The sequence below is a fragment of the Bactrocera dorsalis genome, chromosome 3 (assembly GCF_023373825.1).
Source record: "Bactrocera dorsalis isolate Fly_Bdor chromosome 3, ASM2337382v1, whole genome shotgun sequence".
Lineage (NCBI taxonomy): Eukaryota > Metazoa > Arthropoda > Insecta > Diptera > Tephritidae > Bactrocera > Bactrocera dorsalis.
This window is the reverse complement of record NC_064305.1, coordinates 44,342,615-44,361,410: the sequence shown is the minus strand read 5'-3', so window position 1 is coordinate 44,361,410 and position 18,796 is coordinate 44,342,615. Positions and strand designations below refer to the sequence as shown.

At 39.1% G+C, this 18,796-nt stretch overlaps 1 protein-coding gene and 1 long non-coding RNA gene across 2 annotated transcripts in view; one reads left to right on the top strand and one right to left on the bottom strand.

The window, feature by feature from the left end:
- The window catches only part of LOC125777197 (uncharacterized), a 41,408-nt gene extending 22,612 nt beyond the window's left edge, over positions 1 to 18,796 (bottom strand). The window contains exon 1 of the mRNA XM_049451481.1: positions 18,578 to 18,796. Coding sequence (XP_049307438.1) covers positions 18,578 to 18,694 — 117 coding nt within the window. The 5' untranslated portion in view covers positions 18,695 to 18,796. The remainder of the gene's footprint in view (positions 1 to 18,577) is intronic.
- Positions 5,561 to 6,549, top strand: LOC125777201 (uncharacterized). Its single transcript, XR_007422154.1, has 3 exons — positions 5,561 to 5,866; positions 5,926 to 6,300; positions 6,359 to 6,549. It is a non-coding gene; the product is annotated as an uncharacterized LOC125777201 (long non-coding RNA).

Sequence of the window (18,796 nt, the reverse complement as noted above, 5' to 3'; positions counted from 1 at the left end):
TGACATTTTTCGTTGAAGTGAAGTGATTGTGAAGTTTTTCATATTTTTATAAAAATAACATAAAAATCAATTTCTCTCATTGACTAACTAAACAACATCACTAATTACGTGTATATAACTTATAGAAAGTATAATTTTAACATCTAAAGACGTGTAAAGTGTAAAAGTGAATTTATCATTTCGGGAAATACGATGTTCTTAATAAAATCAAAGAAAATATTTATATTTAAGGCACGTGCCATACATATTCGTAAAGTAGAATTAAAAACGAGTATTTTAAGACCTTTCCCGTGAAAATTGGTGCACTTTTTCGGAAAAGCCGCTCTCCTGAACCTTTACCGAATTCTGAATGATTTTACATTACTCATCACACAATCATGAATTTAGTTATGACGTCAAAATCTTTCTTTTTTCTTTTTTTTATATATATGGAGACAGAAATTTTTTGCTTGTTTACAACCACTCTTATTTTACCACTCTATTTTTATTTTAACTAAAGTTTGATAAGGAATTAAAGTTATTTTTGCACTATTCAATATAAAAACAAGTAAAGGCCTAACTATAATATGCATATGCAGCCGTATGTTACTGTCAAAAAATTAACGAAAAGTCTGTCAAATGCATAAGGAACGGAGAGTAGACTTTTGAATGACTATAATGTACTTACATGCAGAAGAGAAAATGGTCAATAAACAATTCGTGCTTTGATTTTATTTTTCGTCTGGATTTTGCAAAAATGACTAGAAAATTAAAATATTTAAAAACAATTAAAATGCTTACTTCTCTGTTAGACGGAATATGCATATTAACAAAAATTAGTGAAATTAAAAAGAAGAGTTCGGTCATGTTCAGTGAGGGAAATAAACAGGAAGAGGAGGTAGGATGGTTTTGTTGTACGATTCCTAGAAATGAAAGGGATTGACCAGATATTTTTTTTTATATACACGCGATTGAAATAAGAGGCATATTTTTTGACGTAAAAGCATTTCATTTTTCAGTATTTTCGACTAAACTTTGTATAAAACATTCGTCGTCCTACAACTTCAAATTCAAAATGATTTATCTGTTGACAAAAAGCGAAAACAGCTGATTCCGTACGGAAGATGCGACCAGTTTCGCATTTTCCTTAAGCAAATGACGTTTGAAAAAACTTGACGAAACTTGATGTAAAGTACATTATAGTTGCAACATACAATTTGTGTGTATTCGGACAGTTGCTTACGCTGGCTTAAGCTAGCTTATGCACATTATAGTTAGGCCTTAAGGTTCGGGTGTCACCGAACATTTTATACTCTCGCATGATAAAAGTGATAATCGAGATTTCATTATCCGTCATTTACATCTTTTTTTTATTTTTTTTTGCTGTAAAATTAATTAGATTAGTAGTTCTTGAGATATGGTTTTTGGTCCATAAGTGGGCAACGCCACGCCCATTTTCAATTTAAAAAAAAAAGCCTGGGTGCAGCTTCCTTCTGCCCTTTCTTCCGTAAAATTTAGTGTTTCTGGCGTTTTTTGTTAGTCGCTTAACGCACTTTTAGTGACTTTTGTATGGGAGATGGGCGTGGTTATTATTCGATGGTTATTATTCGATCCGTCGGGGGTATGTAGACTTTATTGTGTGACTGTACATTGTAAAATAGCCCACATCAAACATAAATAAATTAATGTGCACGCCTAAAATTAAATGGAGCTAAAATGATACGCGTTAGTTACCGATAGTATACAAATATCGGTAACTTGCAATGTGCAATGATTAATGTACATACATATCTCCTAAACCACTAAAGCTTCAACTACCAAATTTACCAAGCTCAAATATTATACGAACTTCTATTGAGAGTGCGAAAATTGATTAAATCGGAAAATAATCCCACTCACTCCCCTTGTAACGGTACTGTTAAAAAGTACTAAAGCCGCAATAAATCAGTAACTAATTACGCCAGAGAGATGGAAGTTTACACCCGAGATGGTATGATAGGGCTTTGATCTTGCCAGTGTGAAAATTGGACAATGGGCGAAATCGGATTACAGCCACGCCTACTGCCCATATAATAAAATTTTTAACCTCACGTGATTCTTTCACTTTCTAGTATACAAATCAAGACGTAATTAACTTAACGGAATACAATTTTGCACTAATAATGTCCTTAAAGTATGTCACCTTATGACTAAAAATTGTTCAAATCCAACCAAATTGAAATTCAGACAGAATTCTTTCCTGATGATAGTAATTCTGTTATCCAAAAATGGGTTGAATCGAATCAATACTTTCAAGTGGATACATCGGCCAACAGTTAAGTTATCTCAATAAAAATTGCAGAACATGTGTTACTCAAAAAGTAATAACAAAAACTCTCAATCGTATAGCTTTGTGTTGAAGTGATATAAAAACATAATACTATAAAAATTCATAAAATAAATATTTGGTCCAATATATAGCTGTTTTGTTTATTTATTTTTTTTTTTTGGGCTGGTATTAACTTATTTATTTACAATTTTAATCTAATTCTAATTAAGGTTTTATTTACAATATATACAAAACTTAATCCCTAAAAAGTAAATCTGAACCTGATTTCTCTTAAATCTGCGGGCTGTAGCATTGTTATCTAGTAAGGTTATTGCGAGAACATTTGTATGATAATGTAGTCTCTAAACATACAGGTAAACCTCCTACAACGCGGTTTTTTCTTACAACGCTACTCTTACAACGCGATTTTTACGGACATTTTTTCAAATATTTACTATTTTAGTTTGAAAAAGGTTTTCTTGCCCAAATAAAATTCTATGCATTTGGCCCATACTTTGATTCCGTTCAAATTGTTGATGCGTCACTTAAAGAAATTCGTCCTTCAACACTAAAAGCTTGATGGAAAGCACTAATACCAGAAATAGAATTTCAGAGCAGTTTCTACACCAATTGAAGATGAATATAGGAACATAGTGAGATTGGCGCATGCAATAGAAGGTGATGGATGTGATAAAATAACAATGGCTGATATTCAAGATTTAATTGCGGACGACGAAATAAACGAAGTAAGTTTAGTGACAATGGCAAATGAAGAATCAGTTAGAGGTATGTAGCTCTGGCCATCTTTCCGATGTTGAAAATGAAAACCTTTCACTAAAAAATATCGAGAAAGTTTTAAATAAATCATAGCTGTTAAATTATGATTACGATTAGTAATCGGTTAGATTATTTTCTAAAAAGAATCGTAATGATTATTTAATTGTGGGTTTGAAATATTGGGATTACGTAATGATTACGATTATAAAGAATCAAAAAATAATAAGGATTATTATAAATTAATGAAAATAATCAAAAATAATCAAAATAAATAATTGATTCTTTTCAGCGATTCTTTTTGATTATTTTTGATTACTTTCAATTCAAAATACCAAACAACTTTTCTCTTTAAATTTTAAGACATTTTTTTATTAAAATTTTTTAAATTGTTTTTTGTATAATCTGAGCCTCAGATTCTGAGATATATGCATTTATATGTATAATATGTATATATGTATATTATATTATTATAAATATTATATTATAAATGATGATATTTTTGCTATTATTAATAGCAATTCAGCCATTCAATTTAATCAGCCCCATCGCGAAATTTCCCAGTTCTGATCATCAGAATAAGCTTCAATGAGCGTAGCTGTTATTTACACCTGTATGAAAAACAACAATGCTGAAGGGAGTAGTGTTAGAATCCAAGAACGGTTGTTAACTTGTTGGTACGCTTACGTTAACAAGTCAAACAAGAGCTAATAAAGTGTCAGTCAGTTGTTATTAATTGTGTTTTGTGTGCAAAAACGCTCCATTTGAAGATAACATGTCACAAACTGATCAATTGGTTTTTGGAGAAAGCGACTTCTCAAATGATGATGAAATTTTGGACAAGAATTACGTGCCAAGCCCCGGCAAGAGGAGAAGGGTCTTCAAAAAAAATTCCGGAAGCTCTATAAAAAACCAGTCTTTTGAGGTGTCTGGAAAACCTATTTTCAACGCGAGATTTTAGACGGATATTGTAAAAGTTAGTTTTTATGTGCATATGGTTCAAATTAGGGTTGTTTTAGTATTGTTTGTTTTAAAATTTAAATTGTTGTGTTTGGTGTTGTTGTAAGTGTTTAATGAATTGAACTTTGAATTCACAGATTTCTGATCAGAATAAAATGTCGACAATTGCAAAATGTGTCGGATGTGATCGGAAGATAAGAGCTACTGGTGACGTGACCTCCAATTTTGTGAAGCATTTACGGGTCAAACATGTGCGAATTGTATGCGGAATACAAAAGTTTGAAGTCGGGCAGCCCTTTTGGCAATTCTGCGCAAGCTGCCTTCGATAGAAAGCTTTTGCATGCTATTGTTGATGGAGCACTGCCTGTCTCAATTTTAGAAAGAAGGTCTTTCATAGACCTCTTGCAGATCAGTGGCATGAAGATAATGAGCAGGCAAGCAGCTGTAAAAAAATTTAAGGAGCATTATGGTGAAGTGGTACACAAAATCAAGTCGGAAATGGCCTTCGTAAAACACTTCTGTACAACCGGGGATATTTGGTCTGGGAACCACCGGAGCTTTTTGGGGTATACTTGCCATTGGCTTACAGAGAACCTGGAACGCAAGTCGGCTGCTCTTGCTTGCAGGAGAATATTCGGCGTGCACTCAGCTGAAAAAATTGTGCAAATCATTGCCGAAATTAATGCCGGCTTTGGTCTGAGCTCGTCCAATGTTATTATGACGGTGACAGACAATGTATCCAATTTTGTTAAGGCTTTCAAGGAGTACGGGTGTACGGAAACTTCTCATGAAGATGATAGCGAAAACGATTTGCCAGTTTTCCAAAACGAGCTGTTTCTGCCAAAGCATCTTCGATGTTGCAGCCACACGCTGAATTTACTTGCTTCCGCCGATTACGTGAAGATTTTGAGAAGTGAGCAGGCTTTGTATATCCAACATTCGATGGTAACTGAAAATTGTTAACGATTTTGTTGAACTATAATGTACTAAAGAGAATATTTTCTTCTTCTTCTTCTTTACTGGCGTAGACACCGCTTACGCGATTATAGCCGACTCAACAACAGCGCGCCAGTCGTTTCTTCTCTTCGCTACGTGGCGCCAATTGGATATTCCAAGCGAGGCCAGGTCCTTCTCCTCTTGGTCCTTCCAACAGAGTGGAGGTCTTCCTCTGCTTCTCGCGGCGGGAACTGCGTCGAATACTTTCAGAGCTGGAGTGTTTTCATCCATACGGACAACATGACCTAGCTAGCGTAGCCGCTGTCTTTTAATTCGCTGAACTATGTCAATGTCGTCATGTATCTCGTACAGCTCATCGTTCCATCGAATGCGATATTCGCCGTGGCCAACGCGCAAAGGACCATAAATCTTTTGCAGAACTTTTCTCTCGAAAACTCGCAACGTCGACTCATCGGTTGTTGTCATCGTCCAAGCCTCTGCACCATATAGCAGGACGGGAATTATGAGCGACTTATAGAGTTTGGCTTTTGTTCGTCGAGAGAGGACTTTACTTTTCAATTGCCTACTCAGTCCGAAGTAGCACCTGTTGGCAAGAGTAATCCTGCGTTGGATTTCCAGGCTGAATATTTTCCAGACATTCGTGGGAAATTATTGTGGAATGCTTGGGATCGACATTGCTTGTGCCCGTTGTAACTCGGTAGAATTCACTGTTCGACGCAGTAACGAAGTTACTTTGGGCCAAGGACAAGTTGAATCCTTTGTGCGAAAGACTCAGCTTGTCACAATTTTCTCCGAGCGATTTGCAGGATCTGGAGATGTACCAGTTGTTAATGGGGCCTATTGCTCGTGCCTTGGACTACCTTCAAGGAGAAAATAACGTGCATTACGGTAAAATGTATTAGTATTTTTTATCGGTTTCACATTAAGTAAGTGTATATTCTATGCAGGCTGCTTAATTCCGACTCTGATGACCCTCAGCAATAGATTAAATAAGCTGCAAAACAAGCCAGAAATGCAGCAAGTTTCCTCTGTGGTTGCTAAATTGGAGCAGCGTTTGAGAGATCGATTTGACGCATTTTTTACTTTAAAACCGGAGGCCAATATAGCACTAGCGGCAACTGTACTAACTCCAGATATTAAAATGAGCTGGATCAAGGTGTTGTAAAGGATAAAACCGGAGGTGACAGCAGCGGACATAAGTATCTGGGTTTTAAACACAATTTGCGATTTCTATGCAAAAGATAATCGTGCTTTCAATGCACAAATATTGAAAAGTAATGAATTATTTGCAAATAATAGGCATTTTGATTTTGACCTCAACGGTAGGATTGCTTGAATATTCTTAGATTATTTGTATTAAATTCATTTATCTTTATACAGACACAGATAACGAAGAAGGAACAAATGCTACTCCTGAGCCAAGTGCTAGTGATCGTCGGGCTTTTTTGACCCATCACTTTTTCTGTTACTTAAATGACAATTCAAGAACAGACGACACTTGGGTACAACATTGCAGTCTAAAAGAAGCTTTGGTTGCCTTTAATACTCCCCTGACATCCTCAGCACCAGTAGAGAGGCTATTTGATAGTGAACAGTCCAAGGCTCCAGTCAATGTCGGACTTATCATTTGAGAAATTGGTGTTATTGAAAGCAAATTCTAAATGGAGTTATTGTTATTTTGTTATAAATGAATTTTGTTATTTTTTTGGTGTTACATTTAGTTATTATGTCTTGATTCAAGACTCTTGAATATCTTTATTTGTTGTACAAAATTGAATAAAAAAATTTATTAAGAATTAAAAAAAGCAAAAAGACCAAAGTTGTTTGGGATTTTGGATTGAAAAGAATCAAAAAGAATTGCTGAAAAGAATCAATTATTTATTTTGATTATTTTTGATTCTTTTCAATAATCCTGAGTAATCTTGATTATTTTTTGATTACTTGTAGTCTTAATCATTACGTAATCTACTTGGGACCAAGATAATCGTAATGTAATCAATTATTTCACTCTCAAATACAAATTAATCAGATTACTAATAATTACGATTAGTAATCAAAACTTAACAGGTATGAATTTAATAAATAAAACAGCTTTCAATTACGTGTTATACTGTTCCTTGAAATGTAAACAAAATGACTGAATATGAACTGTCAAACGACGAAGAAAATAAGCACAAAAGGAGGACAGTAATAACCCAACTAATGAAAATGGTAGGTCTTATATACATTTGGGTTACTTTACATAGAACTCGTTTCGGATCGATGGTTGAAAGTATTAACAAATGTGAAAAGGGGTGGGGTGGGGTGGATCCTTAGGGCCACGCTCAATTAAGGTTACACTCTATATTTTAATAATGGAGTAATACGTTAGTATTATAGAAAAAATGTTGGTTGGGTTACTTCTGTATTAACGGTATATTGAATTCAATGAATCCAACAGCAGTGGAATATAGTGCAAATGGACAAATACTTGGGCTCACATGAATTGTGTGTATCATTTTCCGAGGTATACGGTCTGTTGCCAAAAAGCCGGCTTTGTGCCGTTCAAAAAACCCAAATGGCATTGCGCAAACGCCACCCAGTAGGGTACTTTAAATGCTCTAGGGGCAATTGTAAGACAAAGTCCCTTATTTCAAGGCCAGCGGGCATGTGGTTTGAAGGCGTTAAATTAAGCTTTCCCCACGTGTTTTACCTCATGTATTGCTTTGCCCACCGCTTTACGCGGGAAGGTATTTATAGGGAGGATTATGCGAGCGTTGGAAAAAAATTGTCATCTGGCACTATATCCGACTGGTACAGCTACTGCAGGGGAGCGGTAGTTATATTTCAGTTAGACCACCAAGAAGTCAAAGGAAAGATTGGTGGTCCAGGTAAGGTAGTGCAGATTGACGAAAGTAAATTCGGGAAAAGCAAATACAACAAAGGTAATAATAATAATTTATATATATCATACATATGTAGGAGCTCGATACGAACGGACGTGTGTAGACGGCAATTTGCGCGATACAATTTTCTTTTCAACTCAAATGTATATTAACCAAAATTAAAATTGATGAAAAGCCAACAACGTTTAAAGAGTTAAAAAATACTACCTACCGCAAAAGTTTTGTTTTATTTAAACATTTAATAAAGCGTGCATAAGCAAACAAGTTGCTGCTAATTTGTAAGAACTCATGAGCATCGGCCCGCTCAGTTGTAAAAGTGTTTCATAAAAAGTATTATGCGTTTCAACCAATTGGATTAGTTAAAAATACTAAATTAAAGCATAATATAATTTGGAAGTGCAATATATTGAAAATAATGGAAAATAGTTCTAAACAGAGTTTTTGTCACTTCAAACGGTATTTCTCATTGAGCACGACAACAACGAGTGCATGTGATGCAAACAACAACTAAATGTAAGGAAAAGAACATAAAAGCATAAAACTTGAAGAAAACCAATAACAAAATATACGGCAACGCTGCATTGCTGATGTGCGGTCCGTTTGCAGTGCGTCGCAAATAAAGGAGGGCTACAGTAATTGCTTAGTTACATATAAATTGTGCTATCCATCGATAAATAATGCCACCCAAGAAAATAAACACAACATCACAATTTTGTGGTTATTGCTCTGAGCTGATACGAGATGGTGTACAGTCCAGCATCCAATGTGTTGCTTGCCAACTCTGGTTTCACTCTAGGTGTACAGGCCTTTCATCTGTGGAATTTAAGGCCACAGCGATCAGTATCAAGAAAAAGGAGTCGGTTTGGAACTGTTCATCCTGCAGCAATGATATCAGTGTTAGGACATGTGACAGCCACTTATCTGATGATGAAGTTTTAACACACATCTCGCCACAAGCTAATGAAATGGAAAGTCTCTTCCAGAAGTACTTTGATCGCTTCACCTCTGACTATGACCGCAAATTTGAAGATCTCAAAAAGTCACTCGTAAGTAGCGTAAATAACCTTAAGGATGAGGTAAGCAATCTGTCTAAACAATATACAACACTCACTAATAAATGTACTGCCCTTAACGATAGGCTTTCATCAGTAGAGAATAAAATTAATAATAAACTCAATGCCAAGCCTGACTTACCAGTGAGTAAGGAAGATATCTTCACTGAAATGTTGGAACGTGAGCGCCGTAAAGTCAATGTAATTGCTCTAAACATCCCGGAATCAGTCAAACCAGTGGGTAAAGATCGTTTGGATGACGACAGGACAAATCTAGTAGCCGCTTTGCCTTCTTGTCTCTCGAACATTGCCACTAAATTTAAGCTACGCAGACTAGGCCGACATACACCGGGTCGTACACGTGCGCTACATATTACAACTCGCTCAGCTGATGATGCGCTCTCAATTATCAAATACAGACCACCTAATAGTAATACTGCAGTCATTTTCAAAGCTGATCTTACCCCTTCTCAACAACAGCACCTAAAAGATTTACGACTGGAACTTGACTCTCTAGTAAAAAGCGGCAACGACAGTATGACTATAAAGTATATCCATGGTATGCCTAAGATTGTAAAGAAGAATTTTCGCTCGCACAACGAACAAGAAGAAAGTATCTCTCATCCAGTTATATTACCAGAACGTTCGAGGTCTGCGCACAAAACTCTGCGCATTTCTGACCAACACGTCGTCTAACCAGTCTGATATCATATGCATCACTGAGTCCTGGCTCCATCCATCTATACGTGATGGAGAAGTCATTGACTCTTCTTATAATATCTACCGTAAAGATCGTACATCTCATGCTAATCATAAAGTACGTGGTGGTGGAGTCTTTATCGCATGCAAACGTTATCTACACACTGAGCCAATCTCTACTGAAAATAATAACCTAGAGCAAATATTCATCAGGGTGAAGGGTGCATCCCGTGACCTAATCATCGGCTGTGTATACATACCTCCTCAGTCACCTTATGAGATCTTTGTTGACCACCTGGCCACTATTTCTTTCATTAGAGAAAAACACCAAGCATCTGACTTACTGATAGTTGGTGATTTCAACCTCCCTAGCAGCCCTCCTCGTGCGGACTGTGAAAAACTACTTTACGACTGTTATTCGCTCCTGAATTGCACACAACGCAACCACATTCTCAATGCTCACAACTCAGCCCTTGACTTATGTTTCAGCGACATCGACATTTCTCCTGAACACTCGCTTGCCTTGGTTCCTGAAGACACATATCATCCCGCTCTAGATATCACGCTCAACTTTCAGCCTGGACTAGTTCCTATCTACTCCTCTACGTACTCTTTCAAAAAGGCCAACTATGCTGAGCTCAACACTTTCTACCTGAGAACAAATTGGATCGATTTATATAAACTCAGCACAATTGATAGTAAGCTTGATTATCTCTACGCTAAAATCTTTGAAGGGATTAACCAGTTCGTTCCAGCATATACTTATAAACACAGCAGTTATCCATCCTGGTTTTCAAAAGATCTCATTCGCAAAATTAAATTGAAGAAGTCGGCGCATGCGTTGTAAAGGGTGATTTTTTAAGAGCTTGATAACTTTTTTAAAAAAAAAACGCATAAAATTTGCAAAATCTCATCGGTTCTTTATTTGAAACGTTAGATTGGTTCATGACATTTACTTTTTGAAGATAATTTCATTTAAATGTTGACCGCGGCTGCGTCTTAGGTGGTCCATTCGGAAAGTCCAATTTTGGGCAACTTTTTCGAGCATTTCGGCCGGAATAGCCCGAATTTCTTCGGAAATGTTGTCTTCCAAAGCTGGAATAGTTGCTGGCTTATTTCTGTAGACTTTAGACTTGACGTAGCCCCACAAAAAATAGTTTAAAGGCGTTAAATCGCATGATCTTGGTGGCCAACTTACGGGTCCATTTCTTGAGATGAATTGTTGTCCGAAGTTTTCCCTCAAAATGGCCATAGAATCGCGAGCTGTGTGGCATGTAGCGCCATCTTGTTGAAACCACATGTCAACCAAGTTCAGTTCTTCCATTTTTGGCAACAAAAAGTTTGTTAGCATCGAACGATAGCGATCGCCATTCACCGTAACGTTGCGTCCAACAGCATCTTTGAAAAAATACGGTCCAATGATTCCACCAGCGTACAAACCACACCAAACAGTGCATTTTTCGGGATGCATGGGCAGTTCTTGAACGGCTTCTGGTTGCTCTTCACCCCAAATGCGGCAATTTTGCTTATTTACGTAGCCATTCAACCAGAAATGAGCCTCATCGCTGAACAAAATTTGTCGATAAAAAACATTTCGAACCGAACACTGATTTTGGTAATAAAATTCAATGATTTGCAAGCGTTGCTCGTTAGTAAGTCTATTCATGATGAAATGTCAAAGCATACTGAGCATCTTTCTCTTTGACACCATGTCTGAAATCCCACGTGATCTGTCAAATACTAATGCATGAAAATCCTAACCTCAAAAAAATCACCCGTTACAAGACAAGACGTACCAACTACAATTACTCTTGCTTCAGTAAACTGAGACTTGAGTGCAAATCACTGAGCTCTGAGTGCTATAAAAATTACGTGAGTAATGTTGAAGCCAAACTCAAATCGAACATCAAAGCCTTCTGGAACTATGTCAAAGACAAAAACCGTTCTAGCAGTGACATACCTTCCTCCATGGTATGGGATGATCTATCAGCTAATTCCGGGCCTGACATTTGTGATCTCTTTGCCTCCTTTTTTCATAGTGTTTACGCACCTAACAATCGCCATGGCGCTGCTGCAGCTACCTACAACCCGGGACCTCAGAACATACTCCTGAACGATCTGACAGTATCATATGACGAAGTACTTAAATTACTCCTTTCACTTGACCCTAGAAAAGGTGCTGGACCTGATGGTCTACCTAACTTATTCCTAAAGAACTGCGCGATCAGTCTATGCGAACCGTTGACGCATATATTTGGTGAATCACTTAGTGGTGGTATCTTCCCCTCGTCATGGAAATTATCATATATCACTCCAATACATAAGGATGGATCTAAAGCTATGGTCACCAATTATCGTCCTATTTGTATTCAGTCTGCCCTTGCTAAGTTGTTTGAGAAATTGGTGCTATCACAACTACTGCAGTCTTTCGAACACGTTATAATCACTCGACAACATGGATTTACGGGGGGCAGATCTACAACTACTAATTTGTTCATATACATTAACAAGGTGTTAAATGCTATGGATTCCGGAAACTGTGTTCACAGCATCTACACAGACTTTAGCAAGGCGTTTGATCGTGTTGACCATGATATACTCATGCACAAGTTGAGCAACTATGGTGTTGGAGGTAGTGCTTTGTCTTGGATCCATTCATATCTTACGGGTAGACGCCTACAAGTTAGAGTCGATGGCCATCTTTCATTCGAATATATCGTAACATCTGGGGTACCACAAGGATCTCAATTTGGGCCAGGTACTCTTCAATATATTCATAAACGACATTGGCAACAATATCATATCAGATCACCTATTGTATGCAGATGATCTCAAAATTTTCAGGCCCATAGCTAGTATGTCAGATATCCTAATTCTACAGCATGATATTGACTCTCTTGGTAACTGGTGCCTTGTGAACAATCTTGATCTTAATATCAACAAATGCGCCGCTATAACTTTCACTCGCTCACACTCACCAATTCCTGCAAAATACAAACTCAAGGATCAGGAAATCATAGAGATTGATGAGATAAAAGACCTGGGGATCATTGTTGACAACAAGCTCTCCTTCTCTAAACACATTGATAGAATCACATCTAAGGGATTTAAAACCCTCGGATTTATCCTAAGAAACAGCAAAGACTTCAACAACCCCTACTCTGTAACCAGACTTTTTCAATCGCTAGTCCTACCTATCCTTGAATATGGTTCAGTCATCTGGTCTCCATATACTAATGCATCTATAGACAAAGTGGAAAAGGTTCAACGTAAACTCTGCAAGTCGTTAGCCTATAAATTATCATCGTCTACACATACTTACTCCACTGATGAAATTTACCAGAGCTTTCGTATCAATAAACTATCAGCACGTCGACAGGTTGCCGATCTTAGTTTCTATTACAAGGTTGTCAATAATATTATTGATGCTCCAGACATTCTTGGCTGCTTTGAATTTGCCCCAGTAGGCACTTTACTTAGACGTAATAGTCTACTAAAAACTTCTAACTCCAAGAAAAATTATGTGATCAACGGTCCTCTGAATAGACTGGCCAAATCTGTCAATTCTTTTCAAGGTGTGATTGACTTCTACGGAGGTACATACTCTGCCTTCATAGACAATACTAAGAAACATCTGCTTGTTTAACCAAGGACTCCATTTGCTGCCCGCCACAACCAGAAACCATCACCATAGTACTCTGCATATACACATTTACTTTCTACCTACATTTTTCATTTTTTATTTGTTTCTCTTAATGTATATTGCCGATTGGCGTTATTGTAATAATAAATAATAAATAATAATAATGCAATTATGTTTATTCAAATACTTTTCTTTTTTTCAGGAAGACGCGTAGAACGGCATTGGGTGCTGGGAATGATAGAGGATGGCAGTGAGGACCTCGGACTGGAGGTATGCCCTGACAATGTACGATGGTTACATCCTTGAAAAGGTTAACCATAGTGACCCTGGCAATCCATTCATCGCCGAGGATGGCACACACTCCCAAAGAATCGAATCTCATTGGCGTGTAGTGAAGAAATTTTTTTATAAGGATAATTATAATATAAAGACCATGGCAAACGAAATAAGGACTACGAATTGAGGGCATGCACCTGGAATGTCCGGTCCCTTAATTGGGAAGGTGCCGCCGCCCAGCTGGTTGATGTCCTCGTGAAAATAAAGGCTGTCCAAGAAATGCGATGGACGGGACAAGGACAGAGACAAGTAGGTCCTTGTGACATTTACTACAGTGGCCATATAAAGGAGCGCAAGTTTGGTGTGGGATTCGTGGTGGGAGAGAGACTGTCGCCGAGTACTATCATTCACTGCGGTGAATGAACGTCTAGCCGCAATCCGTATCAAAGCGAGGTTCTTCAACATATCGCTGATTTGCGCCCACGCCCCGACGGAAGAGAAGGACGATGTGACCAAATATGCCTTTTATGAGTGCTTGGAGCGCACTTATGAGAGATGCCCCCGCCACGATGTCAAAATCGTGCTTGGCGACTTCAACGCCAGGGTGGGCAAAGAAGGTATCTTTGGCACTACGGTCGGTAAATTCAGCCTCCACGAGGCTCTCCAAATGGGTTGAGGCTGATCGACTTCGCCGGGGCCCGAAATATGGTTATCTGTAGTACTAGATTCCAGTATAAGAAGATACATCAAGCTACCTGGCTGTCTCCGGATCGAAAAACCACCAACCAGATCGATCTTGTTGTGATAGACGGAAGACACGCCTCCAGTGTTTTAGATGTGCGTGCGCTCCGAGGTCCTAACATCGACTCGGACCATTATATTGTTGCAGCCAAGATTCGCACCCGCCTCTGTGCAGCAAAAATCGCACGCCAACAAACACAAGGAAGGTTCGACGTCGAGAAGCTGCAATCACAACAGACAGCCGAACGATTTTCTACTCGGCTTGCACTCCTGCTCTCGGAGCGCACTCGTCAACAACTCGGTATAAGGGAACTGTGGGACGGCATTTCAAACTCCTTACGTACAGCTCAACCGAAACCATTGGTTTTCGGAGAGTTCAAAAGAACAGCTGGTACGACGAGGAGTGCCGTGTCGCAGCGGAGAGAAAACAGGCTGCCTACCTCGCAACGTTACGATCGTCCACAACACGTGCGGGATGGGATAGATACCGAGAATTGAAGAGGGAAGCGAGACGCATTTGCAGACAGAAAAAGAAAGAGGCCGAAATGCGTGAGTACGAAGAGCTTGATAAGCTGGCCGACAGGGGTAATGCTCGAAAATTCTACGAAAAAATGCGGCGGCTTACAGAAGGTTTCAAGACCGGAGCATACTCTTGTAGAACCCCCAAAGGTGATCTAGTTACCGATGCCCAGAGCATACCTAAATTATGGAGGGAACACTTCTCCAGCCTGCTGAATGGCAGTGAAAGCACAACACCGGGAGAAGGCGAACACGATACCCCAATCGATGACGATGGAGCAGACATTCCATTACCCGACCATGAAGAAGTTCGAAAAGCAATTACCCGCCTGAAGAACAACAAAGCGGCAGGAGGATAAAGAGCATGCATCAGCTTCTTTGTAAAATATGGTCGGATGAAAGCATGCCCAACGACTGGAATTTAAGTGTGATATGCCCAATCCATAAAAAAGGAGACCCCACAAGCTGCGCCAACTACCGTGGGATAAGCCTCCTCAATATCGCATATAAGGTTCTGTCGAGCGTATTGTGTGAAAGATTAAAGCCCACCGTCAACAAACTGATTGGACCTAATCAGTGTGGCTTCAGACCTGGTAAATCAACAACCGACCAGATATTCACCATGCGCCAAATCTTGGAAAAGACCCGTGAAAGGAGAATCGACACTCACCACCTATTCGTCGATTTCAAAGCTGCTTTCGACAGCACGAAAAGGAGCTGCCTTTATGCCGCGATGTCTGAATTTGGTATCCCCGCAAAATTAATACGGCTGTGTAAACTGACGTTGAGCAGCATAAAAAGCTCCGTCAGGATCGGGAAGGACCTCTCCGAGCCGTTCGATACCAAACGAGGTTTCAGACAAGGCGACTCCCTATCGTGCGACTTCTTCAATCTGCTGCTGGAGAAAATTATTCGAGCTGCAGAACTTAATCGAGCAGGTACAATCTTTTATAAGAGTGTACAGCTGCTGGCGTATGCCGATGATATTGATATCATCGGTCTCAACACCCGCGCCGTTAGTTCTGCTTTCTCCAGACTGAACAAGGAAGCAACGCAAATGGGTCTGGCAGTGAACGAGGGCAAGACGAAATATGTATCTCCTGTTATCAAACAAACAGGCGTCGCACTCGCGACTTGGCACTCACGTCACTGTTGACAGTCATAACTTTGAAGTTGTAGATAATTTCGTCTATCTTGGAACCAGCGTAAACACCACCAACAATATCAGCCTAGAAATCCAACGCAGGATAACTCTTGCCAACAGGTGCTGCTTCGGAATGAGTAGGCAATTGGGAAGCAAAGTCCTCTCTCGACGAACAAGAACCAAACTCTATAAGTCGCTCATAATTCCCGTCCTGCTATATGGTGCAGAGGCTTGGACGATGACAACAACCGATGAGTCGACGTTGCGAGTTTGCGAGAGGAAAGTTCTGCGAAACATTTAAGGTCCTTTGCGCGTTGGCCACGGCGAATATCGCATTCGATGGAAGGATGAGCTGTACGAGATATACGACGACATTGACATAGTTCAGCGAATTAAAAGACAGCGGCTATGCTGGCTAGGTCATGTTGTCCGGATGGATGAAAACACTCCAGCTCTGAAAGTATTCGACGCAGTACCCGCCGCGGGAAGCAGAGGAAGACCTCCACTCCGGTGGAAGGACCAAGTGGAGAAGGACCTGGCTTCGCTTGGAATATCCAATTGGCGCCACGTAGCGAAAAGAAGAAACGACTGGCGCGCGGTTGTTAACTCGGCTATAACCGCGTAAGCGGTGTCTACGCCAATTAAGAAGAAAAAGAATTATAATAATAACACAGACCCATTTATTTTGTGGGTTGGTTTATCGCGCCGGTTAATTTTGGCCACTGTACCTAAACGAGAGAACCAAATTGAAAATTTTAAACACGCATGTATGCTTAAATTATCGAACTTTATTTTAAAACATATTTTATAAGAATCGGTTCACAAATTTTTCCAAAAATTCACTTTAAAAAATGCCGTTTTTTGCAAATTTCTCAATATATGCTAGTGTATTTTCATCTGTTGTGCATTGTACCAAACCAATTTTGTATACATTTTCACGCACATATATTACTTATGAATTATAAAAACCACTAGTAATGTTTTTATTTACTTTTGATTGTTAATTTCTTTGTAAATTTTTAAATAAAATACACCTTTTACTGCATTGAGTTCCATAATGCGAAAAACCAAAATGACTGCCTAATTTGAACTGTCAAATTGCCGAGAAAGCACGAACAAAAGGGAATAAATTAAACCCAGTTAGCAATAAATGTATGAAGTGAACGCGAAAAGGTGTTCAATGCTAAAATACTATGGATGGCGTAGTCGGTGTTGGACCGGCCAGGGTTATTTTTTTGAAGCGCGGCCGAAGGCCGCCCACGCAAAAAGGAGTTCTACGCGAAAAAAATTGATACACCCCGGTATTGGACCGACCAGAATTATTTATTTAAAGCGCGGCCGAAGGCCGCCAATGTAAAAAGGAGTTCTATGCGAAAAAAATCTGATACACCCCGGTGTTGGACCGACCAGGGTTATTATTTTTGATGCGCGACCGAAGGCCGCCCATGCAAAAAGGAGTTCTATGCGAAAAGAAATTGATACACCCCGGTGTTGGAACGACCAGAATTATTTATTTAAAGCGCGGCCGAAGGCCGCCAATGCAAAAAGGAGTTATATGCGAAAAAAATCTGATACACCCCGGTGTTGGACCGACCAGGGTTATTGTTTTGAAGCCAATGCAAAAGACGAGTTCTATGCGAAAAAAATCTGATACACCCCGGTGTTGGACCGACCAGGGTTATTTTTTTTGATGCGCGACCGAAGGCCGCCCATGCAAAAAGGAGTTCTATACGAAAAGAATCTGATACGCCCCGGTGTTGAACCGACCAGGCCGCCAACGCAGAAAGGAGTACTACACGAAAGTACATCGGTGACCCCGAGTATTCGCTCGACCAGGGTTATTTTTTTAGAGCGCGGCCGAAGGCCCCCACCGCAGAAAAGAGTACTACACGAAAGTACTTCGGTCACCCCGGATCCCTTTGTATCATTAATAGATGCAATTAAATATGTATATACATTGCACTGAAACATTTTGGTCTATAGGGGCTCTAGGGGGTCGAGGGGGGATTTATTAAAAAGTTCGATCCTTCCTCTTTCCAATAAGGATGCGTGAGTGGGTAGCCCCCCCTGTTTTTCTCCATAAACGATACTAAACCGGCGCGATACTAAACATTTCCCTATTTTGTTACTGGGTGTTATTAAATACGTGTATAACACGAAATAAAAAAACTCCATACAAATGAAAATTTAATTTTATTATTTAGGGGGTCTTGTATAAATAGTTGGTTGGGTTATCTTGGTACTTCAACTACTTATATGCATTATTACCGATCCATATACAACTTTTAATTTTCAGCGTTTTTTATTATTTAAATAAAGTGGATTTCCACTTTAATTCATTGAAATAATAAAAATAATAAACACGCAGTCACTCTAGGCGTAAAAATACATAAATTTTATAATAATTAGTGAAAATTGTATGGAAAAACTACGATTTTACACCATTTTCAGGAGGTAGCCGTAGAGCCAACATTGGTCCCAGGGGGGAAGGGTGCTATTATTCAAAAGCTCCATTCATTACCTTTCAAATGTGCGGGGTAGAAAGCCCCCAGCCCCTATCCCTTTGCACAAAACCTCCACAAAAATTGATACTGGAACGAACATTCCCCATTACGCAACCAAACTCATTCTGCAACTTACTGTAGAAACTGCCGACAGACGTTCTCTATGGTCAATAGGAGCAAGTCCACCTTTTCGAAACTTAATGAGTGAAACGCGAGGCTTCACAGCAAATGCAATTATGCTTAAACGTACCATTCCGTCAGACAAGTAGAAAATCAAATTGAAAAACAAACCTCACAAGCGTAATGAAATATTACAATAGTGATAACCGATATTCATCGATGGTCGAAACATCGA